The sequence below is a fragment of the Ammospiza nelsoni genome, chromosome 14 (genome assembly GCF_027579445.1).
Source record: "Ammospiza nelsoni isolate bAmmNel1 chromosome 14, bAmmNel1.pri, whole genome shotgun sequence".
Classification (NCBI taxonomy): Eukaryota; Metazoa; Chordata; class Aves; order Passeriformes; family Passerellidae; genus Ammospiza; species Ammospiza nelsoni.
In genome coordinates, this window is record NC_080646.1 from 5,586,372 (window position 1) to 5,603,215 (window position 16,844).

The following is a 16,844-nucleotide window of genomic DNA, read 5'->3' on the forward strand; positions in this document are numbered from 1 at the left end:
CATCTGCTGGCACAGTCTCAGAAAAAACAGTGATGAGTGGAAGCTTCTTGAGAACAAAGTACAAGAAAGGACTCCAAGAGACAAGCATTCAGCTGCACCCCTGAATTAAACAGAAATACAGCAAAGTATTTCTATTAAAGAAATCAGATAGTTTTTCTTGTGTTCTCATCCAGTCCAGTATTTATGAATGCTGCTTTAGCAAGAAGTTCATAACTTTCAAACTGTTCTTCCAGTGGACAGATGCAAATGTCACAAATGCTTTGTTGCCAGCCTTTGCACAGACTGCTGCAGTCTTGGGAGACAGCAGCACTCACCACTAATTCACAAAAATCTTTATCTCACTCACTTATTCACAAAAACTTTTGTCAGCATACAGCAAGATTAAAAAATTGGGCTGCCTAAAAGCAATACCTAAATTATAACTTTTATTATTAATAAAGTGACAAATAAAAGAATACCTTGATTTCCATAAAAATTTAAGCATCTAATTTGCATTGTTTGACTAGTTTAAATTCAGAAGATAGACCAACACCAACACGAGCTCTCATTCTCTGCTTTCTTCAAACTAAACAAGGATTCGACCAAGATTCAATGAAACATTTTATTTTAAGTTATGGAAAATGTAGGCGTGAGTATCTGGTCTCAACTTTCTGTTACATTATCTCTTGGATCAAACTATGACTCCATTATGTCTAGTCATGATTCTTCCTATAAATATCACAGTAATTTTTCTTTTAATGACTTCTATTAATAAACTCCACGCAAGAACTAGTAAAAGGCAAAAGGCTTTAATTAAGTTATATTTGAGATTTCTCCAACATCCTCTCTGACTATGAAAAAATGACATATCTTAAACTTGACCTTTGCATTTTCCCAAAGTCAATAGCTTCCCTAGTTAAACTGCTAAGTGGAGTTGCTGCATGGTTTCCAAAGCAATCCACTTACAATGTGAAAACTTTGTTCCACTCAGGGTTGAGATTCTTGTAAACGGTGTGTGTTTGAAGCATGTCGTTTCCCAGCTCCAAGACACAGAAAGGATCACTTTTGCCTAGGGAAAGGAAAGGAAAATTAAGTGGATCAGTTATGGCATTTAGTATGCAGACTCTTTGCAATAGGGCTGAGGAAGTGATTGGTTTAATAAAATCAGATCCATTAAAGCAACTGCAAAGTGCCCCGTTCTGTTGGAATGACTTGCCAAAAAAAAAACAGTATCTCTGATAATCCCCAGTTCTGGAAACTCCAACACTTACCTTACAGCTCATTTAGAGGGCTTCACTCTAATACCTGACATCTCAGACCTTCAGTGAATCATCCCTCAGTCCTTACAGCAAGAAAGATCTGTTCATGGTGACAATGACTCAGCACCCTCAGGAGAGTCAAACCACTGCTCTGAGCCAGGGAAGGAGCAGTGCTGCACTTACACTCCCTGTTTTATCCTCTGCTTAGAGCCTGTGGTCTTCTTCAGTTGATTACAGGATTAAGTATCCACATCATGAGAAAAGAAGCACAACACTGACTGAAATCAGAAGCATCTCTTCAATTAGTTCCATGTGAGCAAGTCCTTGAAGCTCTGAAGGATCTACACCGTGTCACAGTTTAAACAAAACCCAACATCAACTGGAGAATCCATGCATGATCCAAGTATTGTACTTACAGCAAACAAACAGAGCAAACCCCCACAACAAAACAAAAAATAAAATAAAAAATAGGCAAAAAAATTCCTCCTCTCTAAAGAAGGATGCCAGCATGGAATCTATTAGGTGAACACATGTTCACTAATGTATTTTTTGATCACTCATATTAAATGAATTTGTAGTTTTACCAACTCATTGCAGCTCAGCAGTTTCCTTTGTGAGCAGAGTGGCCCCTTATCAGCATGTCTGGCTCAGGATCTGATTTAATCTCATCTCCAATGCTCATGTACAGCTCCGCCACAGACACTCCAGCCTAACTTCTGTGTAGGCAACTAAATATGTCAGCAATGCAGGGATTTAGATATCAGGCAAACAAGCTATTTAAGCAGAAGCTGTCCTTTTCTTAATCCTTATTTTCTATATTATTAATGCAGAGCTTTTAAGGGTCTTACTCTCAGAAGTTTATAAACTAAACAGGAATCTTTTCAGTATGTAAACACTGGGTATTAACTAGTCAATATTGGTAAAGTTTAAAGACCATGTGTATTACTGGAATCTATTTGTCTTCTCCTTTTCAGCTTACATGCCCATTCCCTGATAGTGTGGAAAATGCATGTAGCCTTTCAGAGAAACTGCTTGAAATGCAAACTGGTATATGCCAAAAACAATCCCACTGTATAATTTGGTATTCTGAATGCTATTTTTTGGTCAGTGAGCAAATGCAGTGTTTGAGAAGAACTCTCATGCGTACACAGAAAACATCCAACAAAGCAGAAAAAGTCATTTCCACATCAACAGAACTATTATCTAGGAATATAAAAGTATGGAAGGCTCAAACTGGGCTAGCTGTGGGTGAAGAGCTTCTACATATATGATACAGCTGTCTGGAAACCAGCCCAAAAATTTATGTCCAGGAGTAAAATATGGATTTCCAGAACACTATTCGACACCAAAGCAGATAGTATGTGTGTTTTCTGATCACTATTATTACAGCAGGCTAAAAACTTGCGATTAAAATCTATGATGACAACATACAGAAATCCCAATCACACCAAAATCCTATCTTTACTGTGGGAATAAGGTATAAGGTAGCATTACACCCATCATACCCACCAGGCTGCAGGACTTGGGGGATTTAAGACTCGTGGCTGCTATAGGAAGGGACAGGGAGGGGACACTACCTGCTCACACTGCTCCTCTATTAACCCTTGGAAATCTTTGTACCTCTGAATCCCTCTGTGATTTTCCCTTTATTAGATTTTTAGCTGGGACTTTGAATTTACTTTTATCAATAACAATAAATCTGAGCAGTCTCCTTGGCAATGCAGGAAATATGGCACTGCTCTAGGAGGGCTCTATTATGGAAGCCCATAATTGCTGCACTAATCATTTATGAATGGCTCAGAACAGATAATTAATCTTTATGTCTCTCATTTCATGATCAGAAATTATGCTATTTTTACCTAAAATGGCTGCATCCTTTTGCAATTTGGTGGGTCTATTACAGCATAATACTAGGATATTTTCAGCACTGCCATTGAAAAACAATTTGTCATTTGCTTCATGAATCAGGCTCAAAGCCTGGGTTATTTTGAATATAATGACAGACTGAGTAACCTTTTACTTAAGCAGAATTTCATTCTGTGCTATGCACAAGGAATGTGTATCACATACTCCGTATGAAAAGTCTTTGAATTGCAGAATCAAGAACCTGCGTGTCTCTTCCAATGTTCATTATCCACCCACATGCTCCTGTTTGAGTACTGAGGGAGAGGGGGCCAAATCCATCACTGATGCAACTGCTTCAGCATCAGAAAAGTTTTCCAGAGGGTAAATAACCTTCTGGGCTCAGCTCTTTCCACGAATTCTGTCTATATTAAAACTCCACATATTTCTAGATGGAACTTTTGGCACATGGCAAAGCTGGGGCTGCTCTGCTGTGCTGCACTTATCAAATTAAATTAGTCAGCAAGGTGCAGTTACACTCCTAATTCCATGTGGACCTATATATTATGTCAATTTAGATATGGATTTCTTTACAAGTTACTTTTCATTATTGACAGGTTTTGGGCTGCTTTTTGGGTTTTTTTTTCAAATTAAGTTCTTCAGTTCCTTGAAGTACTGCTTTCTGCAGTAAACATTTTTTTCCAATTCAGGGTTAGCAGTGAATTGAATATACCCCTAAAACAGTACCATGATTAATTGTGGGCTTTCTCCTCTGCTCCTTTTTTCAGGACAAGCATTCTCTTATGTAATAATGCCTTCACAAAAACAAGGGAATGGGGTAAAAATGTTTTCCCTCTACCATCTTTCCTGCCTTTATCAACAAGTTATCTTTAAAAAATGACTGTGTCAGCAAATACACAACACACAATGCTGTGCCTGTGAATTATGAGCTGCTGTGAGATAGAGAGGGGAATTAAAAGGTCTCCAGAATCCTGGAGAAGATGATAATAAAAATAATAATATCCATGCAGTCACTACAGAGAAGTATCAACCTCCTAGACTTTCCCCAGAGGTACAATATAAAGTTGTGGTTTTAAAAGGTGTTAGTGTCCACTGCTGTCAGGACCAAGCACAACCTGAGGAACAGCTCAGTGGAAAATCCATATTTTTCATGGAGTAAGAGCACCAAAAAGGTCATCCCAAAGTGAAGCCTCAAATAAGCTCTAACAGAAAGCATCACACAGCCCTGTTGCTGACAAGCTTCCTCTGTCAGGTGACAGCCTGCAGCATCACCCAAGCCCACACACCCAGCACCACATCAGACACCCCAACACCTTTCAGTCTTGCTCCAAACCCACAAAACACCTGACAGGAGATGGAGAGGCTTTGCTTTGCAGGTGCTCTGCAAGCAGCATTGCTGTGTATCAAGTCTTACTTTACATATTCCTGATGGAAAAAACACCTAGCATGATGTGCTGTTGTAAAGTTATCTGTCAGATTGCTCAGGTCTAATGGGAAATTAAGATCTCCATCCACTGGACCTTCCAACATACTTTTGGCAGTCAAAGCCATTTGGTATCTCAGTTCCCTGAGGCAAGTTTCAGTGCTAGAGAGATGATTCACTTTTCCTTGATCAACTTATCATTTGCAATATATTACAGCATCATATGCTGCAAAACAGAAATAAAATACCTGAAAAATCTGCTGCCATCAGGTCCACTGCCTTTAAAACTTTGACTTGTAAGAAGCCAATGTCCTTCATGTCCCGAAAGGAATTCTTTATACACTGCAAGGAGAAAAGCGTAAAGATGTATTTTGCTTGTAATTCAGCAAGAAACAGAGACTATGGACCACTAAATAGCTTATCACAGAATCAGTCAGGTTGGAAGCAACCTCTAAGATCATCAAGTTCAACAACTAACCCTGCACTGCCATGCCCACCACTAAACCATGTCCCTATAAGCTGCATCTACTCATCTTTTAAATACCTCCAGCACTGATGATTCAACCACTTCTCTGGGCAGCCTGTTCCAGTGCTGAAAACCCTTTTGGTGAAGAAATGTTCCCTAATATCCAATCTAAACCTTCCCAGGCACAAATTGAAATACACTTATTCCATCCTGACCAGCTTTTGAGGATGTGGAAGCCATCACAAAGCTTCATCTCCCAACATTTAAATTCCAGAAAATAACCTTCCCAAAGGAGGGAATAAAGCTAAGTGTGTTATTGTCTCTTCATGATATTCAGGGTCTCATGATATTCAGGGTCTCATTCCCCATAACAATCTCCTAATACAATTCAAGTTTGAAAAGAACAGCATTAGTTTAAAACTCAACAAATACAAACAGCCAAATTGCTTGGGTCTATCTGCCCTGCCAATCTCCTCCTCATCATTCGACACGCTACTACTCCATTTAATAGTTTTCTTTGGTAGGGGACAGGTCATTATGAATGGAGAAATTTTTTTTTCTGCAATTTTGATTATTTCAAAACCAAAAAATAAAAGAAAAAAAAGAAGGAAAAAAAAAAAGAAAAAAAGGGAAAAAAAAGTAAAAACTCACATAACGCTGAGAAATCTGCTGCCGTTCATTGGGGTCTCCCAAGGGACAGACACACAGATCAGAGATGGACACTCCTGTACAAGGGGCAACAGCAATCAGCATCAGCAGGGACCCTGGGTGTTTCTCCAGAGGCAGCTCCAAGCAGTTGGTCTGCTTTGCTGGCAGGGCAGTAATGTCAACGTGGCACCTGGAATGACATTGCCAAGGGTTAATAAGGAAAAAGAGGTGATTAAAAAAAAACAAAGCAACCAAAACTTTCTGCTTCTTCAGTGCAAAAAATAAAAACATCCCAAAATTAAACACGGGAAACCAATAAGATTCTATTGCACTTACTGTCAGATTTTGCTTTCTGGTCTGTCTACTGGTAAAGGGAAGTAAAAGGTTTGGGTTGCAAGTACAGGAGGAAAACTTAACTCGGGCCTGCCTCACTTCCCCTCTAAAATCCCCCAGTGTTTTGTGATGGATTTGAAACACAATTCAATTTCACCTGGGGGAAAAGAAAGGGGGCAAATGCAAAATTTAAAACATTAGCCTAAAATAGATTAGTTTCTTTAAAGTCACATACTCCATTTTATGCTACATTATACTGTATGCCCCAATCTCTTTTACAAGCCTTACTAGAACTACATTTTCAGTGTACTGTTATATTTCCCAATGGGAAGGATTGTCTTAAAAGTCCCCCCTACCCACTCCTTGCACATAATATGTATCATTAACCTGATGCTTCTCCCAAAAATAAAAATAAAGAAGATAAAAGAGAAACATTCATAAAAAGACAACAATAAAATATGAGCATGGACTAAAGCAGAGAGATCACCAGGCAGCCAGTTACACACAAAGGGAGTGGTTAAATGCAACAAAAAGTGCAATCACTTGGCTCAGCTAAAAGCTTTCTAAATAGAAGTCCAGTAAATGGAGTGGAACTTTCTTGAACCTCCGTGGGGCTTGGCTTGTAAGAACAGGCTGAGCAAAAGTTACAGATGAAAAAAGGGTAAAAAATAAAATATGACAAAAGAAACAAACAAAAGAAAAAAAAAGAAAAAAAAAGAAAGAAAAAAAGAAGAAGGAAGGAAAAGGTTTGCTGCCACACTGCAAGAGGAGGAACATTCCTCAAAGGGATGGGCAGTGGCTGATGGAGAGCGAGAGGTTTTGCTTCACTTAATGCCTGCCGACAAGTTTTTATTTAAACTAAACTTGTTAAGGTGTTGTCTTAATAGGCTAAAATTCCACAGGGTTCCCCCAGGTGTGTTTCTTCTGGGTAAATGGTGCATGTAGTGTTCCTGATTGATCCCATTCCAGTAGTAGAGCTGGAGCAGTTTATGCCCATCTGCTATAAATTGCATGCTTTCCGCTTCTTAACAGCCTATTTTCTGTGAATGCTAAAGGGGGTGAAAAAAAAAAAAAAGAGGAAAAAATAATCTCAAAACATTTCAGCCTGAGAACCCAAGAAACCATGTTATGAAGTAAAAGCCGCTGCTCTGGTGAGTTTCTAAGCTGTCCAGTAGCTCTGTGTATCAAAACACAACTCCTTAAGCTTCCTCTGACCACAATCAACGGGAATGACTTTGCCTTAAGTGTGCTCTTTTCTCTCCACTGCTCTAGAGGTACAACAGGTTTCAAGTTTACTCTTATTAACTGCTTTCAAGTGCTTTGAAAGAGAAGGAAAATAAACCAGGCAGAGTACCAAGACGGCTTGGTGCGTAGGCTGCCTCTCAACACCATTTCCAAGTGTGAGAGGTTGCATTTAAAGCTCTGCTACACCTAGACTCTTCAGAAAAATATGACAGGAAAAGTTACAGCAGGAAAGAAAACAAAACAATAACAAAGAGAGAGAAAAAGACCTTATTTCTTTCTGAGAAAAAGCCCTTATCACTTCCACACTGGAGGGTCAACATCACCTTGGCTGCATTAACACCACTGTGTCTCAATTCCAGTGATACTTTGGGTATCAGTACAGAAGGGGGATGTATCCTTACCTTGGAGTTTAGTTTTTTGTTTTGGTTTGGTTTTTTTCCTAGATGCAGAAACTAAAGGAAGGAGAGGGGAAATCTCAAGGTCACCCAGCTGCTCTGTGGTTCAGCTGGCAGTAGGGACCATGTCTCCCACATCAGCATTTCATACACCACCCACTCAATGCAGTCCACAAAAAGCTGGGAAAAGCTGCAGCTGATTTTTTATGTTTAAAACTTTCCATGGACTAAGACAGAAAACAACTTGCTCAGACAAGAGCATCTCCCCCCAGCAGATAACCTCGAACTTCATCAGATGTCAAAGGCAAAATTAAATATAATTCTATCTTGTTTTGGCAAATTGGAATTGCTTCTCTTCTTAAAAGAATTTGATTTGCATAAGGTTAAAGAAAAGATGGAGTACAAGGGTGTGGAGGTCAGAGGGATGCACATGTGGAGGGAACAGCAGGAGGTGGAGTGTAAATATTTCTTCCTCAAATCATGTCTGATTTCTGTGCAAACTAACTTTCCTTAAAACATCTGTGTTCACTCAAGGTATGCCTATATTTTCTTGAGAGAAAAAAAAATCTTGTGAGAAAAGAAAATCCACATTTGCACTGGCAAAAGGCTTAAGAAAGAAAAGACATTCTGTTTCATTTAGGTTATAAAATCAGACTGTAGAGAATGCAGCTTGGTAAAACAATTAGACATTCAATTTACTATATAAATTCAGCAATTTCCACACTAACACTTCTACACTATTAAAACGAGTCTAATGATTTCCAAACTACTTCCCTCATTCTTATGAAACAGAAACTCTTCCTTTCCTTGTTTCTCAGCCTTTTATCTGCAAGATCTTACCACACATAATTATTTCACAGGAAAGTGGTAAGAGACTTGTGATGGTCACAGAATCAAACGAATGGAGGTAATCCACTTTTGTTTAAAAGTTGCCTGCTCTGAATGAAAAGGGCAAAGCTCTCAGAACATTTGTATTTTAGGTGATACAAATGATCTCCTGAGTTAAATTCTCGACAGTAATCCTGACTTATGATAGAACAGCTCTGCTTGTTGTCATCTTTTTCTAAGCTACATATTAAATTCAGACATAATCTTTCACACAAGTGGCCACATGCACAATCTATAGGGGCTGCAGTTCTGTAAGTTAAGAATGCATTGTGCACCCAAATGTATCACTTTCCTTTCTTTTAACCACAATTAATTAAATGCTTTCCTTCCTCTTCCTGATCTTCATCTCTCTATTACCCTCTAGTCCTGTACAGCTTTAGTTTTCATTTAAGACTGTTCCTCTGACTTAAAGCCCTCACCTGTAGCTTCTCTTTTGCCCCATTTTTTACTAATTTTGCAGAGAACTAGTACTTGAGAACAGTACACAGCAAATCTGGGATTAAAATATTTGTTTATCAGGGAATCACATGTTAAAATTTCACTGAAAGGTGCTGAGGCTAACTTCTTACTAGCCATGAAGTTGTATTTCATTTTCCCAATCACAGTTAATCAAATTATGACAGGAACCTTTAAACATATATAAATACATACAAAAAAAATGTGTACACAACAGTGCCACTTTACCCCCTGCATACTTCTTGAAATCCCTTCATAAAAGAGATCAGAATCATCAGAGAGTAGAGACAGATGTATCTGTGATTAATCCTTGACATTTCAAATGCCACAGGTGTCAGGGGAACAATTAGTAAGGTTTCATTTTATTATGACTTATTCAACGGACAAATTTTGTTTTTTCTGATTCATCCTACAGCCTGGTGAGATGTAAGTGAAGGTTTTGGTTGCAGCCATAATGGGGATTTTACTGCTCCATCCCAACAGCACAGCCTCTAAAACACGGGGTGTTTCTTATTGCAAAGACAGTTTCCTGGAGGCATTCATCATAAAGATATTGGAGGCACTCCAGTCTCAGAGCTTAAGTTTAGCAATTTTTGTAAAATCTCTTTCTCAAGGTAAATATGTGAAGGAAAACCCTTCAATGTTTTGCAGCATCTCTTTTTCCAGAACACATCCCCTAATGCAGAAACACTCTCTAACAACCTGGCATAAACAATTTAACTCTGCCTGGACAAATTCTGCACACGTTAACACCTTTGTTTATTCATATACATTAACATCCTCTCCTGTTTATAGCGTGCCTCTTCTCCCAAAGGACACAAAAAGCACTCAATAAACATTACTAACAGCCCTGTGCAGACTAAATAGAGGGATTATTTCAGCCGGCACCAAAATGCAGTTAGCCCTCAGTGTCAGAGCCTGCAGCTGAACCACTCAAGGCTGTGGGATTTTAAGTGAGGAAGAGAAATTGGACCCAGCTGAAACTCTGAGGAGACTGCAGGTAGGCTGGATGTAATAATTTAGCTTGTGATGTGCACTGACAGTGAGGGTTTGCTTTGTGATAGAAGGGTGACATGAAATGTTTCCTCACTAATTCAGAAGCAGACAAACACCCCAGGTGTTTGTGCTCAGCAACAGAGGTCCAAGGCATTCCTTATTCTACACGTTCCATGCTCTCCACAGACACTTCAGGTCCTATTTCAAGAACAATATTTTACCTTGAAAAACAAATTATGCCTGGGAGAAGAACCATATTCCAGAGTCTTAAGGCATCCATACTATCTGAAATCCTGTGTCTAAAGGAATTAATAGGAGTCTTCGTGTCACAAAAGTTTATCAGATTTGACTCTGTTGTGAGCATGTCCAACTTCATTTAAATATTAAAAATATGCATATATTTAAAAGTTTAACCAACGCAGCTGGAGGTTGAGCAGGCTGGAAGGGACCATAATTAATTCTAACTCTATTCATAAATTGACCACAAAATTATTAATTCAGATCCAGAAAATTTTGTTTTTTCCTTAAAGCCATGCAAATTATTTGAGGGCAGTTGGCTGCACTGCTGTGTGTAATGACCGAATATAACCCACAAACATTTTACTAAAGACTATTTCTTACAATGATATTGTGAAATCCAGAAATCTCAAAACTCAACTTGGAAATCATGGAGACAATAAACATGGCACCTCATAATGCTGTTTGTCCAACAGAATCCTTCTCCAGATTAGACTGCATTTGAACCCTTCATAAAATATTATTTATAGGGTGTCAAAAAGTTTCTACACTGTAAAAACAATACTTGTTATTATGCACTTGGTGTTTACCTATTCTTGCAATTGCTCTTCAAAAACCAGTGTATTTTTTCCCATTTTGATGCTACAGCCAATTTGCTGTGCTTAAGACAACAAAAGCAAAAAATTTTTTCTCCACATAGACATCAAAAATAAATTTAAACATGGAATCAGGGAATTGTTTGGATTGGAAGGGATCTTAAAGATCATCTTGTTCCAAACTCCTTCCATGGGCAGGGACAGCTTCCACTAAAGCAGGCTGCTCAGGATCCTATCCAACCTGGCCTTGAACACTTCCAGGGATTTACCTTGGAAGATTTGCATTTTCTTTAAGGTAAATCTACAACACCTCACCAGTGCTGAACAGAATAAGCATTTCACTGATTGTTTTTGCCACACTAAACACCACCTGCCAGAAACAAGTAGGAAAAAGAGGCAGGGGAAGCTTAGGGGAAAATTAAAATGAAGGGGGAAAACCTCAGGAAGAATTGCTCCAGCATCAGAGACTGACCTGAGGTAAGCTGCAAACACTGCTTTATTTCTTAACTCTAAACAGAGTATCAGAAGTAATGGAAGTAACTGTGAGAATGGAAGGAACAGATTCATCTTCAGCCACTTCTCCATGTGATGAGCAACAGCACTCAGCCAGAAAGAATTTCCTGCTCTGCAAAACCACAAACATTTGTAGAGCCAAAGGGCATTGTTCTTCTCAGTGAATAGTCTCAAACTATTTGAACGCCTAAAGTTAGAGAATGTTCTTATGAGTTACTGCTATTTAGTCAGCACATTGTGAAACCCTGGCCAGGTGAGAGCAGCAAACAACTGCAGGCAGGTTCCCCACCCTCAGGAAATTGAGAGTTGTGGCAATGATCCTGCCAGCAGATGAGCTGGACAGACCAAAGAGGGTGTCCAGTGGAGTGAATGGTTCTTGGTGCTGCTGCATGTCCCCAACAGCACAGATGTTGTTTAGGGAGAAGGGTCCACAGGACAATGTTGAAAACCAAAGAAAGGAAGAGAGAGGTACTACTAAGAAAACAACACTGTACAAATTCAGACAGAGTGGAATGGAATTAAAGAATCTTATAACACAACATTGAAGTGCAAACAGAAAAAAAGGGACACCACGCTCAAAAGGAGCAAAAAATCCCTGGGGTGGCACCAGCAGAGCATATATAAAGATGTGGAGCAATATCACCAGAAAAATACAGAAAAATCCTGCTTCTTGATGCCACTGAGCTCCCACAGTATTTCAGGTTTTAGAGGCGGCCTGGATGTCTCTGCATTCAGATTTTGGCTAGTCAATTACCCACTAATAGGTTTTAATAAACATAATGGAAACATAACCTATACATGGCTGGAATAAGGACAGAAAAATACATTATGATGCCTGTAATGAAAAAAAAAAAAGTTGATTAGTTCTAAAAACAATTTAATTTTTTTTTTATACTTAACCCATTCTCCCCCAAAAAAACATAAAATCTAACTCAAACCCAACTTACCTTCCCAAAAGCTCCTCGTGCTTTTTGTTATCCTTTCTCCACACCTCAATGTCCAACATATCCTTCCTGTCAGAGAAGTAGTGAAAATCAAACTGTTCCCTCCACTGAGGATTTGCACTCTTACACAGTGTCTAGAAAACATGCAGTTATAACATTTACTTTTCTTAAACAGCACTTATTTTCACAGTAAATCAAAAAGAAGAAAAAAGAAATCAATTCTTCAGAACAAGACTGGGTGTTAGAGCATCAAGTACTAATGTCATTCCAACCAAAGCTCCCCAGCCCATTACACACAATCTCATCTTCCTAAATATTCTCTTTCCTCCCTCTCAATAACAATAAATATACAATTGTTTTCTGAATGAATGGATGGAAAAAATTCTAAAATACAAGGTAGATCCCACCAGCTCCATGGTCATCATTCACCATCATACACCGGAAGAAATCAGGAATAACCTTTTTGAGGACAATCACCTGGAAACAGGTTTGAATGAATTAAGGAACCCAAAACAGTATTTTTTCACCCTTCTGTGTTAAGCAAACATCTCAGTCTTGCAGATTCACAACACATCTATGGACCATTAAAGAGACACACAAAAAGGGATTGTAACGGGAATAACATCTATCTATTTATTCTAAAGTAACTAAACCATTTGTTATTTTTCAAAACTACTTTTCTAAATAAAAAACATATCATGACCTTGGTTTGAGGTCTGATGTGAGGGACAGAGTGCAGGTTTCAGATGCGCCTACATCCAAATGTTATGTTCTGTGAACTTGCTCTGTACATTTTGTACAGGAGGAGGTTTGTTTTCTCCTCCTCTGCACTTCCAGTTCATGACATGCAGAGCTCTTGCTCTCTCAAAAGAGTATTATTTTAATTATAGCCTTTCTTCTTATTAGACTTTCCAGATGAAATGTCTATCTTTTGGAACCTCATTAATTTCTTAGACTCTTATACAACTGAACTGTAGACAGATAAACACAGCCTAGAAGAATAAAAATTAATATCAAAACCATGAAACATCTTATCTGTTTGGGGGGCAGGTTCTGCAATATGTAACATATTATTCAAGAAAAGTACTTTAAAAGAATAATAATTCCCCTGCACTGGAAACCATTTTAGGTCTGCTTTTCCAGCACTGCAACCTCAACTTCTGTATTGGCAGAGAACAAAACACATGTGTGATGCATGTAGCTTTATTTCATTCCATATTAATATCAAACATCCATCAACATGATGAGTATGTTAAATGCACAAAACACTGATAACACACAATATTCCTAACTTGCTCCTTCTCTACTGGCATCAAAACAGAGCAAAATGTTAATGCTTCTGGCCTGGTCTGATTTTGAACTCACTTATCAAAGAGAGTATCAAGAACAGTTCAATCTGAGGTAGCAACACCAGTAAAAGAAACACCAAGCCCCTTATTGACTTCAGACAACTTAAGGAAATCCTTAATACCTACCTTGCTCTTGTATCTTTGATCCCCCAGTTTGAGGAGAATAAAAATCTCTGCCAAGCCTCCTCTGGGCATGTTCTTGCCCTCCAAGAGGGTGATGGTGACCAGCCCATTCCACAGCTGGTTCTTGCGCAGCGACTCCGAGAGCCGCAGGTTCCGCGTGAAACTCGACTGAAAAGCAAGGCAAAACACGGAATGTTTTGAGACCCAAACACATTTTCATGCTCACATTAACTCAACTGAAAAGCAAGGCACAATACAGAATATTTCGAGAGCCAAACACTTTTTCATGCTCACATTAACTGAGCTAGGAAAGCACACCAGGAGTGAGAGGGACACCATGCTTCCCTAAGGGTAAGCAGGCAATGGAAGGCAGTAGGATGCTATGGATTTTCTGCCCAACTGTACTATGGTCCCTGTGAAGGGACAGGGCTCAATGTGACAGCAAAATCAGCAGGGTTTGCTTAGGAAGAGGTATTTGATGTTAGTTCACCAGAAAAGTCACCTTCAACTACCCTGGCTGAGGTCTGGCAAGAGCAGACCTCAAGCATTGAGAGCAGTCTGGTACCTTGGCTCAGGGAAAAAACCTTGGGGAACAGAACAGGGAAGAAACTAAAGTAAACTCTTAAAACCTCACCGGCTACAACCATAAAAAGCAGGTCTGTCCTTTCTGGGGAGGCAGCCCAGGATCATAAAGCCCACGGCCAGGTGAAAGGCTGAGCAGCATCTTCCACCTCCTCCATCACTCAGCCGCCCGCCTTAGCTCTTTGCTAACTTTGCTCTTCCTGCTTCCAGAAACTGAGCCCACGAATCAAAAATACTGATGCCTGCTGAAAAAACACTGACACCACCAGGCTCTTTATCTGGAGTTATGGTTACCTGGTAGCCACATTTGTTACCTTCGCAGCTTCATCTTGTGCAGCACGGCTGCGCTAACAGTTTGCTAACTGGCAATATTTTATTGGACAGAGGATGATTAAATAGGCCTTTATTTGGGGGGAGTGAGCTGGAAACATTAAAACTCAAGGCTATACTCTTCTTCCTGCAGTAAAAATCCTGCCATATTTTATTCTCCTGAAGCAACTTTTAACTCGCCACACTTTGGAGCTTCAATCATGTCATGTACAGGTGGGAGCAAGACGGAGGAGAAGATTTCACAAGTCACTTTAAAACAGGACGTGTTAGCTTTAAAAGCAAGTAAGAAATGTTGTTGCTAAATAAAACGATTGCAAAAGCACCTGATGTCTGAAGATTACTTTTTATGGATCAATTACCCGGCAACAAAATTCTTAAATCATAGGTGGTGAACTCACAAATTTTTTACTTGCTTTTTACTGGTTAAAATACTGAATTCTGAATCCCACAAGCATATTAATATACTTCTATTTAAACACCCCATTTGGCTTTCCTGGCGCAATGGGTAAAAATTCCTACCTTTAAAAAGAAAACGAGATTTTGATTCATAAATCCAGCTGCAATGTAATTTCTTTTCTCTTCTTTTTTTTTTTTTAAAGTTCGTCTTTTGGGCCAAAAAGCTAAAGCATGACTGTTCCCATGGACATACTTCAAAGTCCCAGCAGATATACTCCTCCCTAAACACTGCAACTATTTCAAAATCCTTTTTATAAAAAAGGGAGTAATGTCCACAAGGGATCAAAGGGCATTCTACAGTCTGGCAATCGCCTTAGAAAAATGGCAGTGCTTCCATGAAATATGCCCTAAAATAATTTTGCAGCTTGGTATGTCCTAATTTCGAATTGGATGTTTATCTTGGAAAGGCTTCTATCTAACTTGTCCATAAAACAGCTCCACTTAGCTCTATGAGCCCTGTGAAAATGGAATCCAAAGCTGGCTATTAAGGGGGCCTGGAGATTGCTTCCATATGGCGTAACAGCATGGGAGTGGAGGGCTAAGGCCTACAGCAGGCGCTGCTTGGCTTGAGCTCCCCATCTATCCATGGACACTCATTGCATTACACCATAACATCTGGATTATTGCTTGTAATGTCCCTGGGAAATATCCACTTCCCATCAAAGCCTTTATCTATCTCGCTTGTACTTTGAACATTTCAGTATTTAACATAGTCATGTTTGATGTGATGTACTCGCTGCTTTAGGAGCAAGGATTTTCCCTCCCCCTCCCGCTCCTTCCTTGGAGGAGGAAGAGGTATTTGATGTTAGTTCACAAAAAAAAAATTAAAAAAATAAAAAACAGATGAAGTTTATTATCCACGTTACAATTTCTTTTAAAAACAAAGCATCCAGCTCTCTTCAAAGCTTCCAGGCTGAACACAAAAGACAGTTGTTATCACTCAGCTTTCAAATCAAACTTGGATTCTTTTCTTTTTTTCATCCAGGCCAGTATTTCAAGGAGTCACTCAGCATTGGGGACCTTCCTACCCAGCTCTACAGCACACATAACCCCACCCTTGTAGCTGCTGACTTGACAGTTCAAAGGACTCTTGGGAGGTACCCAAACCAGCCTGGATCCCACACAGCCCCTGGAAAAATCAGCACCTGCACTCAATATTACTGAAACACATTGCAATGCACCAACCTTGACCTCCCAAAACAGGTGGCCCCAAGCAAAGAGCCCCGTGCACCCCCTTCTCTGGCTGTGCAGAGGGGTGTGCTGCTCTCCAGCTAACAGGACCAGCATGAGATCCAGCATCACTTGAGAGCATCCCACTGCAGAGTAGAGCCAAGATGTTTGCAACAGGTTCAGGGCACGGTGCTGACCTGCAGGAGCTCCTCACAGGCTCCATGAATCCCCTCCAGCTTCCCCACCTCTCCCAGTCCAGCCCTGCCACTGGCACAGCGCTCTCTCCAAACTGAGCATGGGCAGGCTGCTTGTCTCACAGCCCTGCAAGACACAGCACATGAGGAATGCTTTGGATTTCCTGGACATGCCCAGGTCGCCCCCACAGAGTCTGCTCAGCAGGTCTGGCACATTTCCTGTGCCTCACAGCACCAAAGAGCCCCTCTGTGCTTGCTCTGCAGCCACTTCTCCAGCCTCCCCAGGTATTTGGCAGGCTGTTCCTCTGACCACCCTGATGGAAATCCCAGTGAAACAGGCAGTGTCTCAGATTCCACTCACAGTTTCTGGAAGGAAGCACGTCTGGGGAAAATCAGATG

General features: G+C 39.9%; 1 protein-coding gene across 1 annotated transcript in view; it reads right to left on the minus strand.

The window, feature by feature from the left end:
• Window positions 1-16,844, minus strand: part of MCTP2 (multiple C2 and transmembrane domain containing 2) — a 117,827-nt gene that overhangs the window by 57,420 nt on the left and 43,563 nt on the right. Inside the window, exons 10-14 of the mRNA XM_059482272.1 lie at window positions 13,717-13,881; window positions 12,245-12,375; window positions 5,642-5,828; window positions 4,773-4,866; window positions 946-1,048 (exon numbers count right to left, since the gene is read on the minus strand). Of these exons, the coding sequence (XP_059338255.1) occupies window positions 946-1,048; window positions 4,773-4,866; window positions 5,642-5,828; window positions 12,245-12,375; window positions 13,717-13,881 (680 nt within the window). The remainder of the gene's footprint in view (window positions 1-945; window positions 1,049-4,772; window positions 4,867-5,641; window positions 5,829-12,244; window positions 12,376-13,716; window positions 13,882-16,844) is intronic.